Here is a 22,715-nt window from a genome sequence, read left to right as displayed (position 1 = left end):
TTATGACCCAACAGCATCCATCCTCTGAGGCATCTAGCCTGATCTTTGTACTGTCCAAGGTCTGCTGATCTCAACAAAATCCCCACATTACCGGTATAATCAGCTCCATTAAAAATCAGTGGGAGTTGGGGTTCCCCCCCAATTGATTTGAGGTGGATTGCACCCAATGTATTTAAGATCCAGGTATTCAACTGTCAAATTACCAAAATAACAACAACACCCTGCTTGTCATGTGGAGATAATAACTAAAACATGAGGGCAGGCAAGCAGAAACAATTAATAGAAACCCATCAGATTATTGCTGGCAGCAGTCTGATGCTAGCTAAATAGAAGGAAATAACCCTGCAATCACGCTGCCATTTGCATTTTTTTGTTCCTTCTGTAGACGACTATCACTATAACATGGCTGTTCAAATATGTATGTCAGTTAATCTTCCTTTCTGCATCATTCAGGCAGAATTATACCTAGGCTTGCAAGGTACAGAAATCCAGATGTATCAGGTGCTGGTTCAGTGTTTCACATTAATGAACCACGGATAACCTTAATGAGGATTTGTTGATGGTTGAGATTATTAGGAGCCCCTAACTGCCTTCCTTGTTAGACGTGGCATTCATTATAAGTCACCTAAGGGCAAAAGCAGCTCTCTCCCCACCGAACAGGTTTAGCTTGCCAGTGAGTCTAATGAGACGGCTGAAGTTCATTTAACAGTGGGTACTGTGGCTAGGGAGGGGGAGGAATGATTCTAGTCTCTGTTGGCAAAGTTCACCCATTCAAAAAGATTACTTCGTAAAGAAAGGGCATTTACTTACCTTTTGTCCTTAGCTATTCTCTCTCTCAGCCATCTGAAATGCAATACAAATATGCACTAAGGGAATGACATTTTAAGCTAATCCATTTCAATTTGGTTAGTGTGCTTGAGTGCAAAGCAAAGTACGTTTCCTATGATAAAAAGAATGCAGAGGTTCCTTTCCAACAGTTGGGTACCCTTTCCAAGTTTCCATCCTTAAGAAAGGAAGACTCCACTATCATATTCAAGCATTGCAAAAGCTGGTGGGAAGAGGAGAGCCTCTCAGAATTCTTCACTCTATCTGTAGGAAGAGGCATTGGAGGAAGCATTTCACCAAATTTCTCTGGGGAGCAGACAAATTCTCCCAATAGCAGAGATAGTAGCACAGCTTTTTAAAGTAGCACAGCTTCCCTAAAGCCCCCCCCCCGCCTGAAAGTGGCAGTGACGACAACTGTCTTGGCAGCCTATTGACGATTTTACCTCCTCGACAATGCCCTGGACTTAACATCACCACAAAAATAATGGTGGGCAATAATCAGAGAAAGTTCTGCAAAGAGGCCTTCTTGCAGGAGGGGGTGGTATCCCATAAATTTTCTCAGGAAAAATACCTTTTGATAAATTTCACCTCAGCTCTAGGTAGGACATAACCCATACTTTGTTATATGGTAGTATTACGTTTCATGTTGTAGACAGTTGTTTTTGTAGAGTTGAGAATTCACCACGGTTAAAGTGGAGGGTCATACTACTAGCAGAAACCAGTAATGATTTGAAATGAATGCTGATGAAAGTTAAAGAGGAAAGCACAAAAGCAGGACTACAGTTGAACGTCAAGACTAAAGTAATGACAACAGAAGATTTATGTAACTTTAAAGTTGACAGCGAGGACATTGAACTTGTCAAGAATTATCAATACCTCGGCATTAACCAAAATGGAGACAATAGTCAAGAAATTAGAAGAAGGCTAGGACTGGGGAGGGCAGCTATGAAAGAACTAGAAAAGGTCCTCAAATGCAAAGATGTATCACTAAACACTAAAGTCAGGATCATTCAGACCATGATATTCTCAATCTCTATCTATGGATGTGAAAGTTGGACGGTGAAAAAAGCAGAGAGAAAAATCAACTCATTTGAAATGTGGTGTTGGAGGAGAGCTTTGCACATACCATGGACTGCGAAAAAGACAAATAATTGGGTGTTAGAACAAATTAAACCAGAATTATCACTAGAAGCTAAAATGATGAAACTGAGGTTATCATACTTTGGACACACAAAGGGAAGACATGATTCACTGGAAAAGACCATAATGCTGGGAAAAACAGAAAAGAGTAGAAAAAGAAGGTCAAACAAGAGACGGATTGATTCCATAAAGTAAGCCACAGACCTGAACTTACAAGATCTGAACAGGATGGTTTATAACAGATGCTATTGGAGGTTGCAGATTCACAGGGTCGCCATAAGTCGTAATCGACTTGAAGGCATGTAACAACAAACACAAGGCAGCTTATATAATATCAATAAAATACAAGGCAAGATAATTAAGAAGACAACTTTTTTAAAAAAAGAGGCAAACCATCAGGGAAAACCAAGCAGCAGGATTAGTTAAGGAATTCTAACCAACAATATTAATCCATACTATGGCCTTCATATGGTTACTTAAATGAAGTATGATACACTTGGTGATATAATCCAAAGTGCTTCTTTTGTATGAGGGTTTTAGTCTGCTGCAATGCCTCCATCGCCCTTAGAAATACTGGAGCCTAACCAGAATCTTTTTTTGTATGCATCACAGCGGGTGCTGCATCCCTTGGTTGCATTTCTTTCTTCATGATGACCTATGATGCAATGTGATTCCCTCTAGGGACTGCATTGAAATTACCAGGGTTTTTGTTTTCATCCCCTCCATTAAGACACTTAGAAAATGCTTCAGTCTTCTGGTTTTTCAACTGCATGGATCTCTTAAATCAGAGTACTTGCATTTGGAACGAGTAGGAGAAAAGAGCAGATTGGACTCTGAACAACAAATGTGAAGGAGGTCACAGCAACACCAACAAAAACAGCCCTTCTCTTTGAAGTACATTAATGTAATTGTTGTTTCTTTCTAAATTACTTTTGATCACAACTTGACAATAACAGTCATGCAGGCTTGTCCAGGGACCTGCACACGGGAGCTGAATGTCCGTCCCAGTGATATGTACTAATCTTCCTATGCTGGTTTTGTTTCTCCCAATCTGCTCATGTCTTTTGGCCTCTCCCTAAGGGCATTAGCAGAGGAAGAAGCTGCTGAACAGGAAAGTGTGGCCCTAAGCTCTTTCTTTTCCTCTCTTGAGCAGCAGAAAGTTTGAGACCAAAAGACTTGCACAAAGCAGATTTGTATTTGAACTGTTGCACAACTGACTTAAGGCAGTCACAGGTGGATGGCCGTGGTAGCTTGTTGTAACAAAAACAAGCAACAGTGCAAACCTAACCATGTCTACTCAGAAATAAGTCCTGTTGAGTTCAAGGGCACTTTCTCCAAGGCAAGTAGGGTTAGGACTACAGCCTAATAACCTTGTGATGCATGAAAGACTGACAAATTTATTATGAAGTAAATTTTTGTGAACCTGATTCCATTCCATCAGATGCACAGAATGTTATTCTGAGTTGGCAAGAATACACTTACACATGAACATATGCTTGTATGTGAGTGTGGGAATGTTAGCAGTGAGGTCAGAGGGAAAAGAAAGAAGAGGAATTCAGACTGTTTTAATTAAGTTAAAGCTCAAATGTAAAAATAATTACAGTTAACTGTTCACAAAGCAATGCTTATTTCTTTTTATTAACATATTTATATACCACCTGTTATGCAGGCATCCTAAAGGGCTTTGCAGCAAATAATAAAAAACAGCACACACCAAAAACCAAAATATGATAACATATTTAATAACGTATGATAATATAAATATGGTAACCCAGACATCCTGGCATTGCTAAGCTACAGTAATGTATTGTAATGATAGGAAGATGTTAACATTTTTTAAAAAATACACTGACATGGCTGTGTTGGTGCCTGCCAGCACTTAGAGACAGAATTGCACCTTCCATGTACATTTCTGACTACAATATGCAGCAATTAACTGGGAATGGATGTTGCTGTTGTGCCTTGCTTATGAACTTGCATCTGGGTGATGACTATTAAATGACAAAATGCTGAACAAGATGGCTGATTAATTGGATCCAGAATGACAATTCTCACATTTTTTCCCTGTAGGGTTTTTTTGTCATAATGAGCTACTACGGGGTTACAGAGCTATACTGCTGCTTGCCAAGTGGAAGTCCTTGAGAGAGTGATAGGCTCAGACCTTTATTTTTGTATGTGAATAGAGAGGATCAGATGCAGTGATGCCATAGTTTCTTAAATACAGTGATTGAAACCACAGCCTTCATGACCAGCCAGGGGTATGATCTGGCTTTCTCTGCTAAACTGACAACATGCCACTGTGAGATTTTAACAGGCATAGGGTAAATGACACGATGAATCTGATGGTGATAACTGCCATGGTTAAGCTATGTACCTAACTCGGCTCAATGTATTATCAGTCATTGAGGATTTAGATGGGATTCATTTATTGGATCTCAAAATAACTGACTCTGTTTGAAACCCATTTTGCAAATATTGCATCCATCATTGACAGCACCAGTAATACAAGTGAGAATGCTTTTGTGAGAGTGTGCTGATTCCCACCATAGACTCAAAGCGTTAGCTAACTATGCAAGAGTGAGTTCCACCATCCACTTTATTTACATTTCTCTTTTGAATTAGGGCTCAAGGTGGGCAGCCATATTTTTAAACAAAGGCATCTATACTTCCAAATGCAGCTGTGTTCTACAATTATCAAAATGTTCAGAGCTGCCAAATGAAAATCAGTGGGTTGTTAAAAGTGTGTGAAGGTTAGAGGCGCAAAAATTACACATTCATTGGTGCAGTTAAGTGCCCCAAAACAACAAACAAGATTGTTGTTAGTTCCCATTGATCTGTGGAAAAAAGCATTTGGTGAGAAATAGTCTGGAACAATTGACAATAGCTGGTCTGGTCTATGGAGAAGTGATGAGAGAAATAGCCTGACATAATGCATAGTGGCTAGCTATGGCTGGGGTTTGAATGGAAGAGCAATAACCTTGCATGGTGTCCAATATCTAGCTGAGACTGTGCATTGAATAGGGAACAAATATGATCACTAGTTAGATTGATGGGAACGAGGTGTACAAAACTGGTAGCCAGTCTCCGCTTTGAATCTGAGTGTCTACCAAGGCTGTGAAAATGCTTCATGTTTGAAATGCCAATGCATGGATAATACCCCAGCAAACAATGGAAAGGTTTTGCACATCCTTAGTGAACCAGATTCCACTTCGTTCTGTGATGCACACAGCTTATGTTCCTGCACATCTTCCATGGGGTTTGTGTTAGATAGCAGACAGGGAGCCCCATGCCATTTTGCCTCTGAAAATGCCTCTACAAAGCTTATTTCCCTCAAATATGCTGTTTAGTGCAGGTATGACCTTTTTCTTTTTATCCATAAGATAGCAATGGTGGTTTCTCTGCTGGTAAGGGAGGTGGGGAGGGAGGCAGAGGCCACAGGTCAGATCTTTGCATGTCAAACCAAGTGCAACCCCCCCCCTCAGCCAGCAAGCATAATCTCTCTCACTTAACCACCTCCCGGATCCTGCCCTGCCACCAACTAAGGGACACTCACCCAAGCAAACATTTTCCCCTGAGATGCAAAAAAAATACTGCAAAAGCAGCACAGTAGCCAGAGAGGGTGGTGGCCACTTTGTGTGCCAAGTGCAAACACAGTATTTACACACACACACACACAGAGAGAGAGAGAGAGAGAGAGAGAGAGAGAGAGAGAGAGAGAGAGAGATCTTTCACCTCCACGGTTCTTTATCTCCATTCTGCTGCTGCCTCCTTCTCCTTTATCCATGTTCTTGCCCTCTGGCTCCTTTTCCCCTCCACTCCATTCTTCACCACCACCATCCATTTTTAAAAACAACTGTTTTCTCCACTCCACCCCATCTCACTCTCCACCTCCTCCCTCGTCACCTCCTACCCACCCACAGAGCATGAGGGAAGAGCGACGCTGCACAGAAGCCCAGTTTGAGGCACATGATTTTCATCCACAAATCAGAGGAGGAGAAACTTCCCCTGCTTCACCCCGCAAGAAATGCCCAAAAGTAATTCTGGAAACATTACAATTACTCCACAAAAGTAATAAAATTACTCCTAGTTCTATTACAATCAAAATGTAAAGGAATTGCCCACTCGTTCCTCAAAAAAGTAATGAATTACAAGTAATTTGTTACTTGTAACTAATTACTTCCAAGTTCTAGTGGGGAGTGGCATCTATTTCTGGCTGGGGGAGGGAGGGAAGTGGCACAGTGGTAGGCACCACTTAGAAATTGCATCCTTGTTGCCACATTGGGAATGCAACAGAAGCTGGGGTGAGGAAGGAGTAAAGCAGGGATAAATTTCACTGTGATTTCCACCCTAAATCTAGGTTTTGACCCTATTTACCATTGTGTTGCTTTTATTAGTGTCTTGTTAGCTGTCCCCAGCCCTTCCGTAAGTGCAGAAGCTGAAGTAACTCATCTGTAATTATTTTAAGAAGACTTCTATAAATTGATGTTGGGACAGAGCACCTGACCTGAACAGAATTATGGTGTTCCAGTAAAGCTCAGGTGCCATGGTTTATGCATATGACATTTTGCGCTGCCAGAAGAAGTTGTGTATTAATCCAGGGTGCATCTCCTGGATTGATACGGTGGTGAGAAGAGTCAAACAGAAGTAGCAGGACAAAACAATATTCCTAAAGAACAAATGTACCCTGTGCTCATCTTTATAAAATAAACTCAGCAAGAACATGAAACACAGCAATTAAAGCAAATAAAATTACTAAGAATGCACATTTTACAGTAAATATGTGGCCAGTAGTGTAAGCAGGAGGGAGGATAAGGGTAACCAAGCCTGGGTGGAGCTCTAGCCATGGCACAAAATGGACATCAAAGGCCGTGCAATACATTGGCAGCTATTTACAATAATTTAAAATTATATAAAGTTTCATTTTTTATGGTGGGATAATTAAGCATGCTTTTGAGACAGCAAATAAATATAAAGAAGCAGGCATTAGCTTGCTCAGAGGCTTAGTGAAGGCACCAGGCCAGTGATAGCACCTCCATTGCAGCTTCTGTCTGCAGCTTCTCTGCCTGCCATCTAGCATAGTAAAGCACATTTAGCCACTCTTCCTCGTCCAACTGCTGCTGCTGCCTAATCAGGAGCAACACGATGAAAACGAAGTGGGGAGAACCAGCAAGATAAGGAAGCACAAAGGAGACACACTCCGGTGCTACTGGTAATGGGCTGCTTATTGAGCTCAACATGTTGCAGAGCACTCTCTTTCATCAGAAGCTACAAACACCGTTCACTTCCTTTACTCCAACAAATTCTGGATCAAAGAGCTCGAAATGATAACAAATCATATTTGTTCTTATAATATGTCTGCAAATAATTCTAATCTCAAGCCTATACTCCCCAATCAGGAACAACACCAAGCAGTAGCACAGGGTAGTGAAGGCTTCCCCAAAATATTTCCTGCTCCCCTGTTTGCTCACCTAGCTTTCAGTCTCCATAGATCAGGCATTGGTTACTTTTTGTTGCTTCTCTAATAAGGGTCTTTGCAACTCCTTGGCATCCTCAAACTATATTTTTCTGGAGTTACCCATGTGTCCAATCAGCAGGCAGCAGGGCTGTGTTTTTGGTTTTTTTGCAGGGGGTGGGGGATGTACAACAACTTCTGAGCAGGAGTAGTCTATCGATGTAGTGAGAACTTTCCATTTTAGCACTGGTAACCCCACAGAGCCATATTCAGGCGTTTGGGACCTAAGGATCCCAAAAGCATGAAGGGGCTATTGAAATCACATGGTCTAAACCTGCCCCTTATGTGCTGACCCATGCACTGGCCATGCCCCTGGCCAATACGTGACTGGTGTCTGTGGCATTCCTGCTCCATTTAAAAGGCAACATCCTGCCTTTCCAGTGCTTTACCACAACAGGCAACACCCTCTGCAATATTTTTTCTGCCACCAGGATCTTTACCTTAGGTCCCCTTTTTTTATACACTTCAGGTTGTGAAGATATTATGACGTTTAATATTATACTGTAATACTCACCTGCTTTTCAGTAACACAGCATTAGGAATGGGATGAGGAAAACAAAAAGATCCTTATTAATGCATTTGAGAAATAAAATACAATAAGAAGCCACAATTCTAACTGAACCTAACCCCCTGCACTAACTCTGTGTATCTGTCCATCAGTCTCTAAACCAGACCTTATCTCTGTATCGTACTCTTCCTCTCCTTCCACTCTCTCAACCAATCACCATTAATATGTAGATACTCACTTGGTGACTCACTCGCTCAACCAAACACTACTTACTATAAACAGCATATATTTAAATACCAGTAACATCACAGCGTATTCACACAGGGTTCCCTCTACAGAGACAGGGACTCTGGCCATTCCGCACTTGCATAGGCTCCCTTCAAACTGACAAACACCACACGTTGGGCAGAGACAATGGCTGCCACCATGTCAGTGGGGCAACTTCAGCACCTTAGATAGCTCCTTGAAAGTTCAGAGTGGATTCCACTGCCCTACTGACATGGAGCCACCAGCCACCACTGGCTGGCACACGTCAGCATCTAAGGGTAAGCCTAGACAATGTATTTTCAATAGCCCCTTCATGCATTCAAGTACTCGTGAATAGTGATGCCTAAATAGGTTTGAGGTCTGCCTTCCTCTAAGCCTACGGCACCCGGTATTCCCAGGCAGTCTCCCATCCAAGTACTAACCAGGCCTGACCCTGCTTAGCTTCCGAGATCAGACGAGATCGGGCGTGTTCAGGATAGCTTGGCCATAGTTAGAAATGATTAGGTGCATGATATATGGCCATTTAAAGGGGTGGCAGTCAAAAATGACGTGAATATTTGCAGAACAGATTAACAGATTAATTATCTAGTTATTAGCAATGATTAAAAGAAGAAGAAGCTGTAAATCAAGGGAATGCATTTTCATAACTGAAAGTGTGTGCTACTGGGAGTAAGAGAGTCATTCCATGAGTAACTATTTGCAAAGAAGGAAGGCCTAATTACTTTTAATTTGCACTGGAGCTAGTCCAGTAGAGCCGTGAACACATGTTGTTCCACAGAAGAAATGACTTCTCTGGAATTCACACCACTGCTGGAATAGCACCAGTTCAGATTTAGCAGATTTAACACTTTTGCCTCTGTACTGATAATTACATCCAGTTGTACACAGACCTTTTTGGTCCTGGAGAAGCATGCCCTTGCTTCACTGTCAGCTTTCTCATTGCTAATAGTAGTGTGAGAAGTTATGTTTTCCTCCTTGCTGCTGTAAGGTGAGAAGGGGACATGGAGAGCTCTTCCTCCAAGATGGGTGTGTGTCAAGCAGGGATGGGCGAGCAATTCGATTCAGTTCAGATTTCAAGCCTAGTCTATCACATTCACACTTTCCGAAGTTTGCACTCAATCGAATTTTTCCATGCAGTTTGCCAACCAAACATTGTTTACAAAAATGCGTACATTAGGGAAAAGTGTGCATAAAAAGGAATATATTAGTGAAAACATACAAAAATGCATTGTTATGACAAGAAATTGCTTGCAAAAATATGTACATTAGTAAAAACTGCCCACACAAATGTGTTTATTAGGATAAATTTGCACTTAAAATGCTGGAGAATTTTCATGAGGAATTTGTTTTTTAAAAAATCACAAATTGCTGCAGAAATGTGGAGAACTGCATTTAAGACTGGAAAAATGAGAACTGAGAGAACCAATACAACAGCGCTAACACCAGTGTTTCCCACTGCAGTCCTGTTAGCTCTATTTGAGTGTTCAACCCCTATGTGATTCCAATTGTGCAAGGGAGACAATGGGGCCATGCTGTCTGACTTCGCCCCTGCTGTTACATCCTTGATGGCCTGGCCCCATTGTCTTCCACATGCTGGCTGGGAAGGTCTGAAGCAGGGAGGTCCCCACACAATTTAGAACTGCAGTCATATAGGACACATGCAGCTCCACCGTCTGCCCCTACGCAACAGCTGTTACTGGCACCCCCAGTTAAAATGGGGATCTGGTAGTAGCAAGTTATGGGAAGGACATTTCCTATCTGAGACCTTGGAGAATTGCTGCCAGTCAGAGTAGCCAATATTTGGGCTAGAGATGGACAAATAGCCTGACCTAGTATAAGGCAAATACCCATTTTCCTTGGTTGACACAGTTCCTTAACTGTTTTGTTTAAATTAAAAGATACATTTGCAAATGGTAACCATTAAATGACAACTCTGGATTGTATACAACTAAATTCTACTTAGAGGAGACCCAATGAAATTAATAAACCTAGATGAGCCATGTCTATTAACTACTCTGAGTAGGGCTGGTATTGAATACCACCTTCTGTGTTGGGGAGAGAAAAACATCATTGTGTATCTTAAAACAACTGTTCAAACACTTAATTATCAAATAGATTTGAACTACCAGAGAATTAGTTACAAGTCAAAACTTATTAGCAGAGGCTTTTAGCTAATTAACAGGTATATTAGGGAAACATGCATTCTCTTGGCAAAGAAGAAGGGGATAACTGCAATTATGAATTACTTCACCAACTTCACTTCGCTGGAGAGACATGTTTTATAAAAAATAAAAAATTAAAAGGGGCTCCAGGCCCAAAACTGGCCCTGCTATGACCCTGTGTGCTTTATGAGATCAAAGTCCTGGCATGAGATCTAAAGGGAATAGAAGGCTAACCTAGGCAAAATGTGATTTTGGTTTAAAATAACCTGGATGTGGGGAAGTCCACAGTCTTGCATGTCTAATGCAACCTTTGGTGTCATTCCCTCTTTCCTGAAACCTTTAGTTTGCCTCATCTTTGGTCATAGAGAGCAGCTTTTGCTGCTATTCTGGCTTTTTTCTTTTTTATTAAGACTTTTATTAAAATTTATATAATCGAATACATTTCGACCAATCTAAAGCAAAGTATTAAAATTTAATAAAACATTTAAAATGTAATTACGGTGGGGGGGATTGTCTGCAATCTATCACCTTCTCATAAATAATTTGTTACAAGCCCATAGCATTAAAGTGAAGATACGTTCACAGATGCAAGCACATTTTCAAATCAAAACATACCAGAAAAGAGTCCCAAGGATTTGGGGGTCTCTTCTTTTTCTGAGAAAAGAAAATCCAGCTTTCCCCATTTAAGAAATGTGCTTTTAAAAACATGTGCTGCAAAAATACTCTTAGCCTTTTCTGGGGTCTTTTTCTCTATCTTTCACTCTCTTTTATAAGGGCAAATTACTGGCATTTGGGTCCCTGCTGGCCTTATGGAATTTTTCCAGAACATTTTCAGCATGCTTAATACCTTGACTTTTTAATGCGTTTGTGGGATTTGATTTGTGGCAAGGCTTCTTGAGCTGCCTGCTCTGAAAGCATGTTTTCTTCTCCTTTCTGATGATGGCACTGTTGAAGCCTGGATTGTGCTGTCAGCAATGAGGGCCAAACATCATGTGAATAGATGCACTCTTCCCAGGGCATGGTGTGAAGCCATGTGATGCAGTTGCGCTGCTGAAGCTAAGCAGGTCTGGGTCTGGTATGTGACTGGATGGGAAACTACTGGGGACCTCATGGATGAATGCCATTAAATGGGGTTATTATTAGTAGTATATACATTTGGGGCTCTGCAACAAAAGATGTTTGGGAAGAGCTTTCAGCATTCTTCCATCTCAAGCAATTGGGTTGCCTGATGGAGTGAATGGGTCGGCACCAGCTGGTGAAAGCAAAGGAATGAGTGGGCACCAACTGAGTGAATGGGGAGGTGCTTCTATATCTATGGGTGGTGTTTGACATTAGTCCTACTCCAAGTAGATCTTAGGTTCAGTAATTTTAATGGGTCTACTCTGAGTAGGACTTAGTTGACTACAACCCTGTGTGTCTTTTGCTCTGTCCTTCCTTTCCAGCCACTCCATTCTATTTCCCTTTCTACCCAGTTTTCAGTTCCTGCCCTCAATAGTCATCCCATGGGCACTGAGCATACTCAATTGTCATTGGGCTGGGGGTTTTTTTGGGGGGGGAGTTCCCTCCCCTTTAGATTTTTTCCCCTTAAAGATTTGATGGTTCCTTCCTCGTGTGGATGTGGCTTTTCCCAGGAACATGACTGTCAGAATTTCTATTAAAACCCCTTAAATATGTGATTTGGACACATTCAAAAAGCAGAGATGAGATGAGATTAAACCATTTGGCAATGGTGTAGCAATAGATGATTTTGTGAGATTAAAAAGATGGCATTAAGGCAAGATAGTTTGGCAAACATCTAACATCAAAGATAGTTTGGCAAACATCAAACAACTAAATATCCTGAAAATAAAGAAAAAGCATTGCTGGCAGTATAAAAATTCATCCAAACTCCAAGCGCAATTGGGACTATAGATCTGATGCGGTTAAGTGAAGGTGAGTACAGACATCCCTCTGAACTGGTGCAGATAATACTTAAGGGTTTTGTTATTGTGGAGCGCTCTGCATCTATAGAGTACGTGTATAACCTCCCATTCAAAGAGCTCTTTGCTTCTCCTTTCATGCTTCAGGTGGGCTGTTTGCTCCCTCCCCATCTTTAACAACCTGAGTTAAGCATCAGCAGGGTGGCCATGTGTCCTTCTTTTCAGAGGACAGTCATCTATTTCAGTGTGTTCTCTATTTGAAGGACTGCCTGATTCAAATCTGATTTGACCACAAAGAACTATAAGCAGGGAGAAGAGCAGGGGCTTTGAAGTTGCCCGTCAACAGTTAGCAGCCCCAGGACAGCAGACAAGCAGGCACACACTGGTCACCTGGTCACAGTGATACATTTTCTATTTTTTAGGCAATGTATAAGTGGCTTCCCTAAGCATCAGAGTGCATCAAGCACTTGTGGATCAGAGTTTGTTTCAGTGCCCCCTAAGCTTGATTCCATGATAGAATTCCACTTACATGTTGCTCCCCCCCCAAAAAGGACAAAAATGAACACAGCCTCACAGAGGTTGTGTGTGCAATGTTCCAGGTGGAAGCCTCACACAATCTCAGAGATGAATGTGTGCGTGCAGTTACACTGTTTCACACACATCGTATATGGACCTCAAATTCTATATTTATACATCTGTGTAAAAAATGGAAAAATTGACTGCCTTCAAGTTGATTCTGACTTATGGCGACTCTATGAATAGGGTTTTCTTGGTAAGTGATATTCAGAGGGGGTTTAGCATTGCCTTCCTCTGAGGCTGAGAGGCCGTGACTGGCCCAAGGTCACCCAGTGAGCTTCGTGGCTGTGTGGGGATTCGAACCCTGTTCTCCCAGGTTGTAGTCCAACACCTTAACCACTACACCACATTGGCTCTCACTATACGATACTATACTATACTATACTACTTCTATACTATACTGTACTATACTATACTATTACATCTGTGTAGTAGGTCTAATTTGCAACCCTGTCAGAGACAGAGAAAACCCAAGCTGCAGAGTTGCATGTCGGAAGAAGTAGGAGGGGGAGAGGTTGTATTTCTCCAGGAATGTCTTGTTCAGCAGAGGGGATAGCTTGAGGGTCAGAACCGCAAAAGGCCTGAAAAATGAGCTATGAATTCTTCCTACAACTATTGCTTATGTAATGTCAAGAAAAATTAATCATAGGCTCGCTCTGAAATGGTAGAGCTTTGTTATCTCGGGCACAAAAATATTCCTGGGAAGCGCAAGGGCATGGCTACCATGCAGAACAAAGATAAAGAGCCATGCATCTTGTGCAGGGGCTGTTTCTTCAGGATTATACAACAAAGGACACAAGCATATCACCAGAAGGGGCAGGATCTTTGTAGGATTGTTGTGCCATTTGTTTAATTTATCTTCTTCAATTTCTCTCCCACCTTGCCCTCCAAGGACCCCCTAATATCATAAAAAAAACGATAGTGTAAAAGCAATCAGACAACAAAACTGCAAGCACAATAAATCAGTAAAACAGGCCAGGAACAGCGAGAGTAGCAAGTAAAGTACCTTTTAGAATTAACCAGATGCATTTAAGAAAGCCTGCTGGAACAGATGCGTCTTCAAGACAAAATGTTAAAAACGTCTCTGTTGGTTTTGAAAATTCACCCTTTCTGCAAAAGGTGGTACATCTCTTCAGTTTTGTTGGCTCAAAGTCATGGCAATCACTGGGAGGAAGGGCAGGATATAAATATAATGATAAATAAATAAATGAATAAAATGGAGGTTATATAAGGGGGGAGTACAATGATGGTTCCTAAGAGCTTGATGACTTAATACAATAGACGTGTAAGAATACCGCATGAGGTATGTATATAATCTGCCAACTGAGGATAGCACGTTATGGAGCTGATGAAGAGGACCGTGGTATACAAAAAGCTTACGCAATCATAAATCTGTGAGACTTGTTAAGTTGCCACAAGTCTCCTTTTTTTTTGCATTTTCATACACAAACATGTTCTTCTGGGCAGATAAAAATCCAGTTTAAAATCTGGATAACAATTGACTTTCTTCCTATATATGCTTAACACCAGGAGGGGAAAATGCAAGGAAGCTGCTTGGCTTGATCATTCAGGAAACAAGCCCCCACTCATTGTAAAAAGCTCCTCTTGTTCTGTACAGGGAGTACGTAAGGTGCAATGTGGTGAAGACACGCAAAGGCCTCTCCAGTTCTCTTTCAGGTGGACCACGTCACCTCTGGACTTGTACCTCCCTTGATGTCGATTGCTTTGTTTTTCCATTTGCTGGGCAGAAGTTCCTAAAATATTTTTGCTCGCATCCTAGTGGTGCCGGCTGGTTGCACAAAGCTGCACCCAGAGTGGAGTGGAGTGGTTAGAGGCAGCCTTGATCAAGAAGCGCACCGACTCTCCACTTGCTATTTACTGAACCACTGGAGTGCATCTGAGTTTGCAAGAGAGAGGGCAGGCAGCTAGAATGAGTTACTTATAAACCATTTTGCAGAGTAGAGGTGCGGAATAATTCCTCTTCAAGGAGCAAGGAACAGTAGAGAAGTCAGTTACGCCCTTTTCATCTCAAATTGCTAACTGATGTCTGTGGCTTCCTTTAAGAAATCCAAACATTGTACAAAAGAAAGATCTGAAGAGAACATAGGAAAGTTTCCATTTTTCCTCCATTGTACCAACTCCATGTTGAAAGATGAAAGATATGCAAGCTTTTCAATTTCACAGAAGTCTTCAGCAGGAGGATTTATAGAAAGAAAGAAAGAAAGAAAGAAAGAAAGAAAGAAAGAAAGAAAGAAAGAAAGAAAGAAAGAAAGAAAGAAAGAAAGAAGTCTTTATTGTTCAGAGCCATAGGCTACCACAATTAAACAGATATAAAAAGAAGATACAAAATACGTATTAAAAAACCCAAATCAGATTACAATAAAACACAGTTCGACAACATAGAGTGGAAGAGCAATGTTACAGTTCAAATAAAATTTCCTCCCCTGAGAGGGAGATACCCTATCCCACGCCATGTCTTAGTCTTATAGAAAGACAGCTTATGCGCATGCCCAGTTTTCACATGGCTGCCCTCAATGAGATGGAAATTAGCAAAGGCATTGCCCCCAAGTTCCCACATTATTTGCATTGTACTAGAGGACCCTCCTTGTATGTCAAAAAGACCCTGGCTGAAGAAAGCCAAGACAAAACAAAATGCAGTTCTGGGCTTCTGGGAAGAAAATTCTGGAGACATGAACTGGCATTGACCTAGCAAAGGGTTTCAGGATCAAATTAGATGTGATGCTAAAACTGTCATTTGCAATTATGCCAGAGGTTTAAAAAAAATAATAATAGGTACAAATGACATTTCCCCCCAAGAGGACATGGGGAGAGGAGCTTTAACTAGGATGGCCAATTATGCATTGCCAAAAAAAAGGGAAATGCATCACCAAAAAAGAAGACTGATTAGGACACATATTTGCGTAAAAATGTGTATGCTAATTTCTAATTATATATGCACATTTAGAAATAATTACTATAATTTCAATAGAAATGCAGTACAACTCACCATAGTTGGGAAGGCTGTGACCAGGTGACCTGCTCAGTCTGCTGTCCAGGTGCTGCCCATTGTTGATGAGCAACATCAAGCTTCTTTCCGCTCTCCCTTCTTAAAGTTCTTCCTCTTTAAACCAGACTTGGACTAGACAGTCCTTCAAAGAGAGGGTTATGCTCCATAAAGTAGGACACATAGTAATCCTATGTTAAACCTTCCCTCACCAGCTACAATCCTGACCAAAAAAAAAAAAGAAATTCTCCCCCATGCTATTAGCCCTTAGGAAAAAAAGTTCACGTTGGTGCTAGCTTGAGCTTTTTCCCTAAGGTTAATAGCCACAGGGAGGAGGGAAAGTTTTAATGGGGTTCACAGCTTGAGCAAGGAGGGTTAAACCTTCTCTTCCTGCACCCTGTGGTCCCAGTGCCCAACCTGGACCCATTGGTTTGTGACAACTACCACCCGATCGCAAATACCCCCTTTTTAGGAAAGGTGATTGAGAGAGTTGAGGCACAGCAATTGTAAGTACTCTTGGATGAAACAGATTATCTTGACCCATTCCAGCTGGGGTTCAGGCCTGGTTAATGGACTGAATCGGCCATGGTTGCCCTGATGGATGACCTTTATCGGAAGAAAGCCAGGGGAAGTGCAACCCTGTTATTCTTACTTGATCTCTCAGCGACTCTTGATACCATTGACCATGATATCCTTCTGAGCCGACTTGGTGAGACGGGTATCAGAGCAGTTGCATATGGTGTGCCATAGGGTATCATCTTGTCCCCCATGCTGTTTAACATTTATATGAAGCCCTTGGGAGCGGTCATCAGGAAATTTGGGGTGAGGTGTCAGCAGTACGTTGATGTTACCCAGCTCTATTTCTCTGAAACATCTAAATCAGGAAAGTCTGTGCAAGCCCTAGACTCGGTGGTGGGCTGGATGAGGGCCAATAAACTGAGTCTGACCCTAGCAAGATGAAGGGTTGTGGGTTCTGAAGTTTGGATAATTGGTCAATTGCCTGATTTCAATGGGGTAGCATTCCCTCTAAAAGAGCAGGTTCGTAGTCTGGGGATGCTCCTGGATCCATCTGTGTCAGTAGAGGCCCCAGTGGCCTCAGTGACTAGGAGTGCCTTTTACCAGCTTCGGCTGGTAAGACAGCTGTGGCTTTTTCTGCATTGGGATTGCCTGACCACTGTTGTCCATGCACTGGTAACCTGCAGGCTGGACTGCTGTAATGTGCTCTATGTGGGGCTGCCCTTGAGGTTGGTCCAGAAGCTGTAGCTGGTGCAAATTGAGGTGGCACAACTGCTGACTGAGGCAGGGTATTGCCATCATGTTACCCTGCTGCTGAAAAAAATTGCACAGGCTGCCTATTAGCTACCAAAGTTCTTGTTTTGCTGTACAAAGCCCTATGCAGCTTGGGACCAGGATACCTGAAATATTGTCTTACCCCTTATATACTCAGTTGATGTTGATCACTGCGCTTGGCAGGTGAGGGCCTTCTGCAGATACCATCTTATCAGGAGGTCCGTTCTGCACAACTTAGGAAGTGGACCTTTAGTGTTGTGGCAGCAACACCTTGGAATTCCCTCCCCTTTAATATTAGACAGGCACCATCTCTGTTATCTTTTTGGCGCCTACTGAAGACCTTTTTCTTTCAACAAGGCTTTTAAGTAGAAACCTTATCCCAGTCTGTGTTGGAATTGCTTTTTAAGATGTTTTTAAAGATGTTGTTTAACGTTATTTTAAAGATGTTTTTAAAGTTGTTTTTGTTTTAATATGTTTTTAAGTCTTTTGTTTTTAAGATGTTAGAGTGCTTTTAGTGGTTTTTTTGGTGGCTGCCCTGGGCTTCTTCTGGGATGAAGGGTAGAATATAAATTAAATTAAATTAAATTAATAAAATAGTTTAGAAATAACTGGATGTTGCTGCTAATGATGCATTTAGTATCATGCATACTTTGGCCTTTAGCCCCTGATGTTTTAAATCCATTCTGAAGGAACCACAGATGTGCAGCCATATATTCAGAAGAATGTCTCACTATGTTCAGCTGAGCTCACTCCCTAGTGCTAGACTGTGTTTAGGACGGCACCTTTAGATTGGTACATTTGTCAAGAAGATCTTACATGAATCTGTGTTTTCAAATTATGCAATCCAAATGAAAGACTTAAAATACAGACAGAAGGGGTGAAACCTGTATGTTATGCGTTGCTCACGTTTTGCTGAGATCAGGTTACAAATGTAGGAGGGGCAGGGTTACCTAGGAAGAACTATGGTAACACTGTTAACCTGACCTCTGACACTGCCATAGTTCTTCCCACATGGTGTCATCCAGTCCACATGGTACTTCCGTTCCTACATTTCCATTTGGAGAAGGGGCATAACTCAGTGAGAGAACATCTGCTTTACACGCAGAAGGTCCTAGGCTCAATCCCAGGCAACTCCAGGTAAGGTTGTAAAAGACTCCCTGTTGGAAACCCTGGACAGTCACTGCCTGTCAGTGTAGACAATATGGAACTAGATGGGCTGCTGGTCTGACTTCGTTTGAGGCAACTTCCTGTGTTCCCGAGTGAAGTGGAAAGCCAGCCCTGTGTTATTGTGAATAGGGATGGAAAGATCTCTCCATGTCATTCCCTCAGTTTCTCATTTTTCCAATCTTAAATTGCACCAATTTGCAATTTTTTTAAAAAAAAAATCATCATAAAAATTCTTCAGCATTTTAGTGTGCATTTCTCCTAATAAACACATTTTTGTTGGCAGTTTTGACGAATGTTCACGTTTTTGCAAGCAACATATTGTCATATAATGCATTTTTGTATGCTGTTTTCACTCATGTATTCATTTTTATGCACACTTTCCCCTAACATATGCATTTTTGTGAGCAATTTTTGGTTGGTGAAGTACATTGCAAAATTCAGATAAGTGTGAATTTTGAAGGATGGCTGTATGTCGGTTCTCATATTGTTTTGGAAAGTGCAAATTTGACAGATTCTGCTTGACATGCAAACTGAACAAAATTTGTTGCCCATCCCGAATTGTGAATCAGGAGAAGTATCCTTGGCACTGTAATTTGCATTTGAAATCCAGATATTTATTTATTTATATCTCATCCTTCCTCCCACAAGAATCCCAGGGCAGCAAACAAAACACTAAAAGCACTTTAAAATCTCTTAAATACAAAAAATGTTAAAACATATTAAAACAAAACATCTTAAAAGTATCTTTTAAAAAAAACAACTTTAAAAACATCTTGAAAACCAATTCCAACACAGATGCAGACTGGGGTAAGGTCTCTACTTAAAGGTTTGTGGAAAGAGGAAGGTCTTCAGTAGGCATCAAAGAGATAACTGAAATGGTGCCTCTCTAATATTTAAGGGGAGGGAATCCCAAAGTGTAGGTGCCACAACTCCAAAGGTCTGCTTCCTATGTTGTGCAGTACGGACCTCCTGATAAGATGGTATCTGCAGGAGGCCCTCAGCTGCAGAGTGCAGTAAGGTAAGACAATATTTCAGAGGTAAGACAATATTTCAGGTATCCTGTTCCCAAGCTGCATAGGGCTTTACACACCAAAAATTTGGGGGATTCTGAGGACTTGTCAGAGTTTTTTTTTTTAAAAAAATGCTTCCTCAATGGTAAGGGTAAGGAAATTGGTACGTGACTGAAATCTAGGAAGCTGCTTTATACAGAGTCTCTCTCCCTCCATGTAGTCTGACTCGCTGCAGTTTGCCAGAGTTTCAGATAGACATCTTCCTGGCCCTACATTGAGATGCTGGTGATTGAACCTGCAACATTTTGCATGCAAATTGAGATAAAGCTTGCAGCTTTTGCCTTGCCAGCCAATTTAATCTAATGCGTCATAGTTGTACCTTAGTGCATACTGTACACTGCGGTGGATTGTGCCCTGTAGACTACTGAGCAGGCACGGTTACTGCCCAGGAGAGGTAGGCAGGAACATTCTGTGACAGGTTTAGCCAATGTGGTGCCTTCAAGATGCTGTTGGACTACGATGACCATCAGTCCCAGCTAGCAAGGCCAGAGGTGATGGGAGTTGTAGACCAGCAACATCTGGAGGGCAACCATATTGACTACTGGTGCTCAATGACATAGGCAGTCTGTGGACTCAATGCTCCATTCTAAGATTACCACAAAACATCTACTGTCTTTGCCACTTATGGCCTCTGTGCTGCAGAGATACTTTAAAGTGCTCACTCATTACTTTACAGTGCTTTCTAGTTATTTTGCTTTATTGTTTACTGTATTGCTTACTATTGTTTATTGTACTGTGTTGCTGTAATGAGTCCTTGTATTTGTTATAACCTGTGCTTTAAGCTAATAAACTATTCCTCCATAACACTTTAGCATGTGATGCCACAGCATCAAAGGACATGGACAGTGTTTCTGAAATTCTGCCCATGTGGCTAAGCACGATCGCATCCCATATGGCTGTGCATAGGGCTTATAGCCACACACGTGCTATTTCATCTGCGATAACTATGAATACAACTGGCTCTTTGTGGGTGGAAGAAAGAAATGTTTAAAGTGTCTGGTAGGGATTTGGTGGAAACTCTACATTTTCTGCTTGGGTTACAAATATGAAGTACTTGCATCATTTTGCTGTACAGCATCCAACCAAATGAACATCAGAGGGTTGAAATATTGGACACTGGCTCCATTCATGGAAACTGAAATGAGTCAATTAGTGGCCGAAAGTGTTTTTCCCTTTGTCAGGAACACATTGAAGCAGCTGTCATTTGGAGTCATTGCTGGCTGAACTGCAGGATGACAGAGCAGGATATTGCTGTATTATTTGTAAATCACCCTTCAGGCAGGCCCCAGCCGTTATCGTTTCATTCATTTCTGGGAATGGCACTTGTTTACAATCTCATGCAGTGCTTTTACGGCGCGTCTTCAGATGAAACTTAAGCCAATATCCTCGATATCAAGCACGCTCAATATGTGGGACTTCAGCGAGTGGTCAGCTCTTACGCACAGGATGCTACCCTGTGTATGATACTGGGACACAAATGTTAACAAATACCTATTGAGGTTTTAGAGTAAAAAGAGGAGCATTATCCTCATCTGTCTCGGCTGTTGTGTCATCATGAGTGGCCCAATTTCTGGCAGAAGTGCCAGGAGCTGCACGGGCTGCTGGAGGTGTAGCAAACCTGGGCAGATGTTGGAAAAGCTAGGGATACGGTTAGAGCTTTCAGCTGAGCCAGAGGGTACCTGTGTGTTCACTAGTACTTCCTGTGGTGCCTGCACAATGTCTCAGTAAATATCCATTTTGTTCTGTCTCCTGCTTCCCCAGCATCCATTTTGTGATAACTCTGCCCCACCCCCGAGCCATTTTGTGACTAGAGGTCACCGGAACTTTCTCAAAATTGTAAATATGCCCACAGGTCCAAAAAGGTTGGAGACCCTCCCCCCCAAAAAGATTGGCAAGCCTTCAGAAAATTGGACAATGGGGGTATAGCAACCGCTGAAGTTTTCTTAACATGAACAATGGTTCCTGAAAGCTTAGCCGACAAACTTTGGTTACCACGGACAGAACTCTGTTTCTACAAACTGTAAAGAAAGGGAAAACAGGAACACAAAACCCAGCTGCTTTCACTTTTCATAGTACTCAATGGGAATTACATTAAAGAGAGATCCCCTTTGGCCTCCACTTGTGTTACTTCCAAACTATTCCCCTGAAAGAAACAACACACCCTTTCAAAGGGAGGGCAGTACATACGTCCTGATTTTGGGCATTCAAAAGGGGCAATTTTTTGACCTCTTTGACTTCCGTCGCCCACCAGCAGTCAGACCCCTGGAACCTCTTTTTAAAAATCACTTCCTCACCACCCCATATCACCCCCAGTTTTCCCCTCCAAATTCACCTCATCTGATATTCAAGCCAAAAAGGGCTCAGAACACTACTGATTTAATTTCTAGAATGGGGAACCATGTTAGTCTCTTACAGCAAAAACAAAAATCAGTAGAAGCAGCAAAGATTATTTTGGCACCCTGAAGACTAACAGAAGTATTATGGCCTAGGTTTTCTTCGGCTTGAGACTGTGGAAGCTTATGCCACAATCAATGTGTTCATCTGCAAGGTGCCAGAAGACTCTTTGTGTCTTCTACTGATTTAAGAGCATTTATTCTTCACATCATGAAAAGGTTTATCTTTCATTGATGAACTGAGCTATCTGTATCTGCCTATCTGTCGTTTCCTGCTGCTGTTATTTTTATTTTTACTTTATTTTATTTACATTTATTACCCACCCTTCCTCCAAGAAGCTCAAGATGGCGTGCATGGCTCTCCCCCTCCTCATTTCATTCTCACAATAACCCAGTGAGGACGGTTAAGTTGACAGGCAGTGACTGGCTCACGGTCACCCAGACAGCTTTATGTCTGAGCAAAGGATTTGAACTCCTGTCTCACCGGTTCTAGTCCGACACTCTAACCGCTGCACCATACTGTCACCACAGTGGATTGTATATGAGAATTTGGGTTGTAAGGAGAGTGATCCTTAAAGTATGGCCCTCTTCTCTCGTAGGAGGAGACAGAGAACGGATGACATCAAACCATGAGACATACCTCCTTATGGCCAGCACTCAGAATGACATGGAGGACTGGGTGAAGTCTATCCGCAGGGTTATCTGGGCACCTTTTGGAGGAGGTGAGTGCATCTGTGAAAAATGTGACCTGAAATTCATTTGCTTGTTTTAAATTATGCATGTGGCTTATTTTGTTTCGACGAGGAGCAGACAGAGAGTCTCACAACAATGAAAAGGGGAAATGAAATGGATCAGATGGATTGCAGAACTCCAGTGTTTGAC

General features: G+C 41.8%; 1 protein-coding gene and 1 pseudogene across 6 annotated transcripts in view; one reads left to right on the top strand and one right to left on the bottom strand.

The window, feature by feature from the left end:
* Positions 1 to 22,715, top strand: part of ARHGAP24 (Rho GTPase activating protein 24) — a 492,834-nt gene that overhangs the window by 383,221 nt on the left and 86,898 nt on the right. For all 6 annotated transcript variants that reach the window (XM_061583119.1, XM_061583120.1, XM_061583121.1 and 3 more), the window contains one exon: positions 22,433 to 22,555. In XM_061583119.1, coding sequence (XP_061439103.1) covers positions 22,433 to 22,555 — 123 coding nt within the window. The remainder of the gene's footprint in view (positions 1 to 22,432; positions 22,556 to 22,715) is intronic.
* Positions 8,626 to 8,744, bottom strand: LOC133364719 (5S ribosomal RNA; annotated as a pseudogene).

Source organism: Rhineura floridana, chromosome 9 (genome assembly GCF_030035675.1).
Source record: "Rhineura floridana isolate rRhiFlo1 chromosome 9, rRhiFlo1.hap2, whole genome shotgun sequence".
Classification (NCBI taxonomy): Eukaryota; Metazoa; Chordata; class Lepidosauria; order Squamata; family Rhineuridae; genus Rhineura; species Rhineura floridana.
The sequence above is the reverse complement of the archived record's forward strand: the minus strand, read 5'-3'. Positions and strand labels throughout refer to the sequence as shown.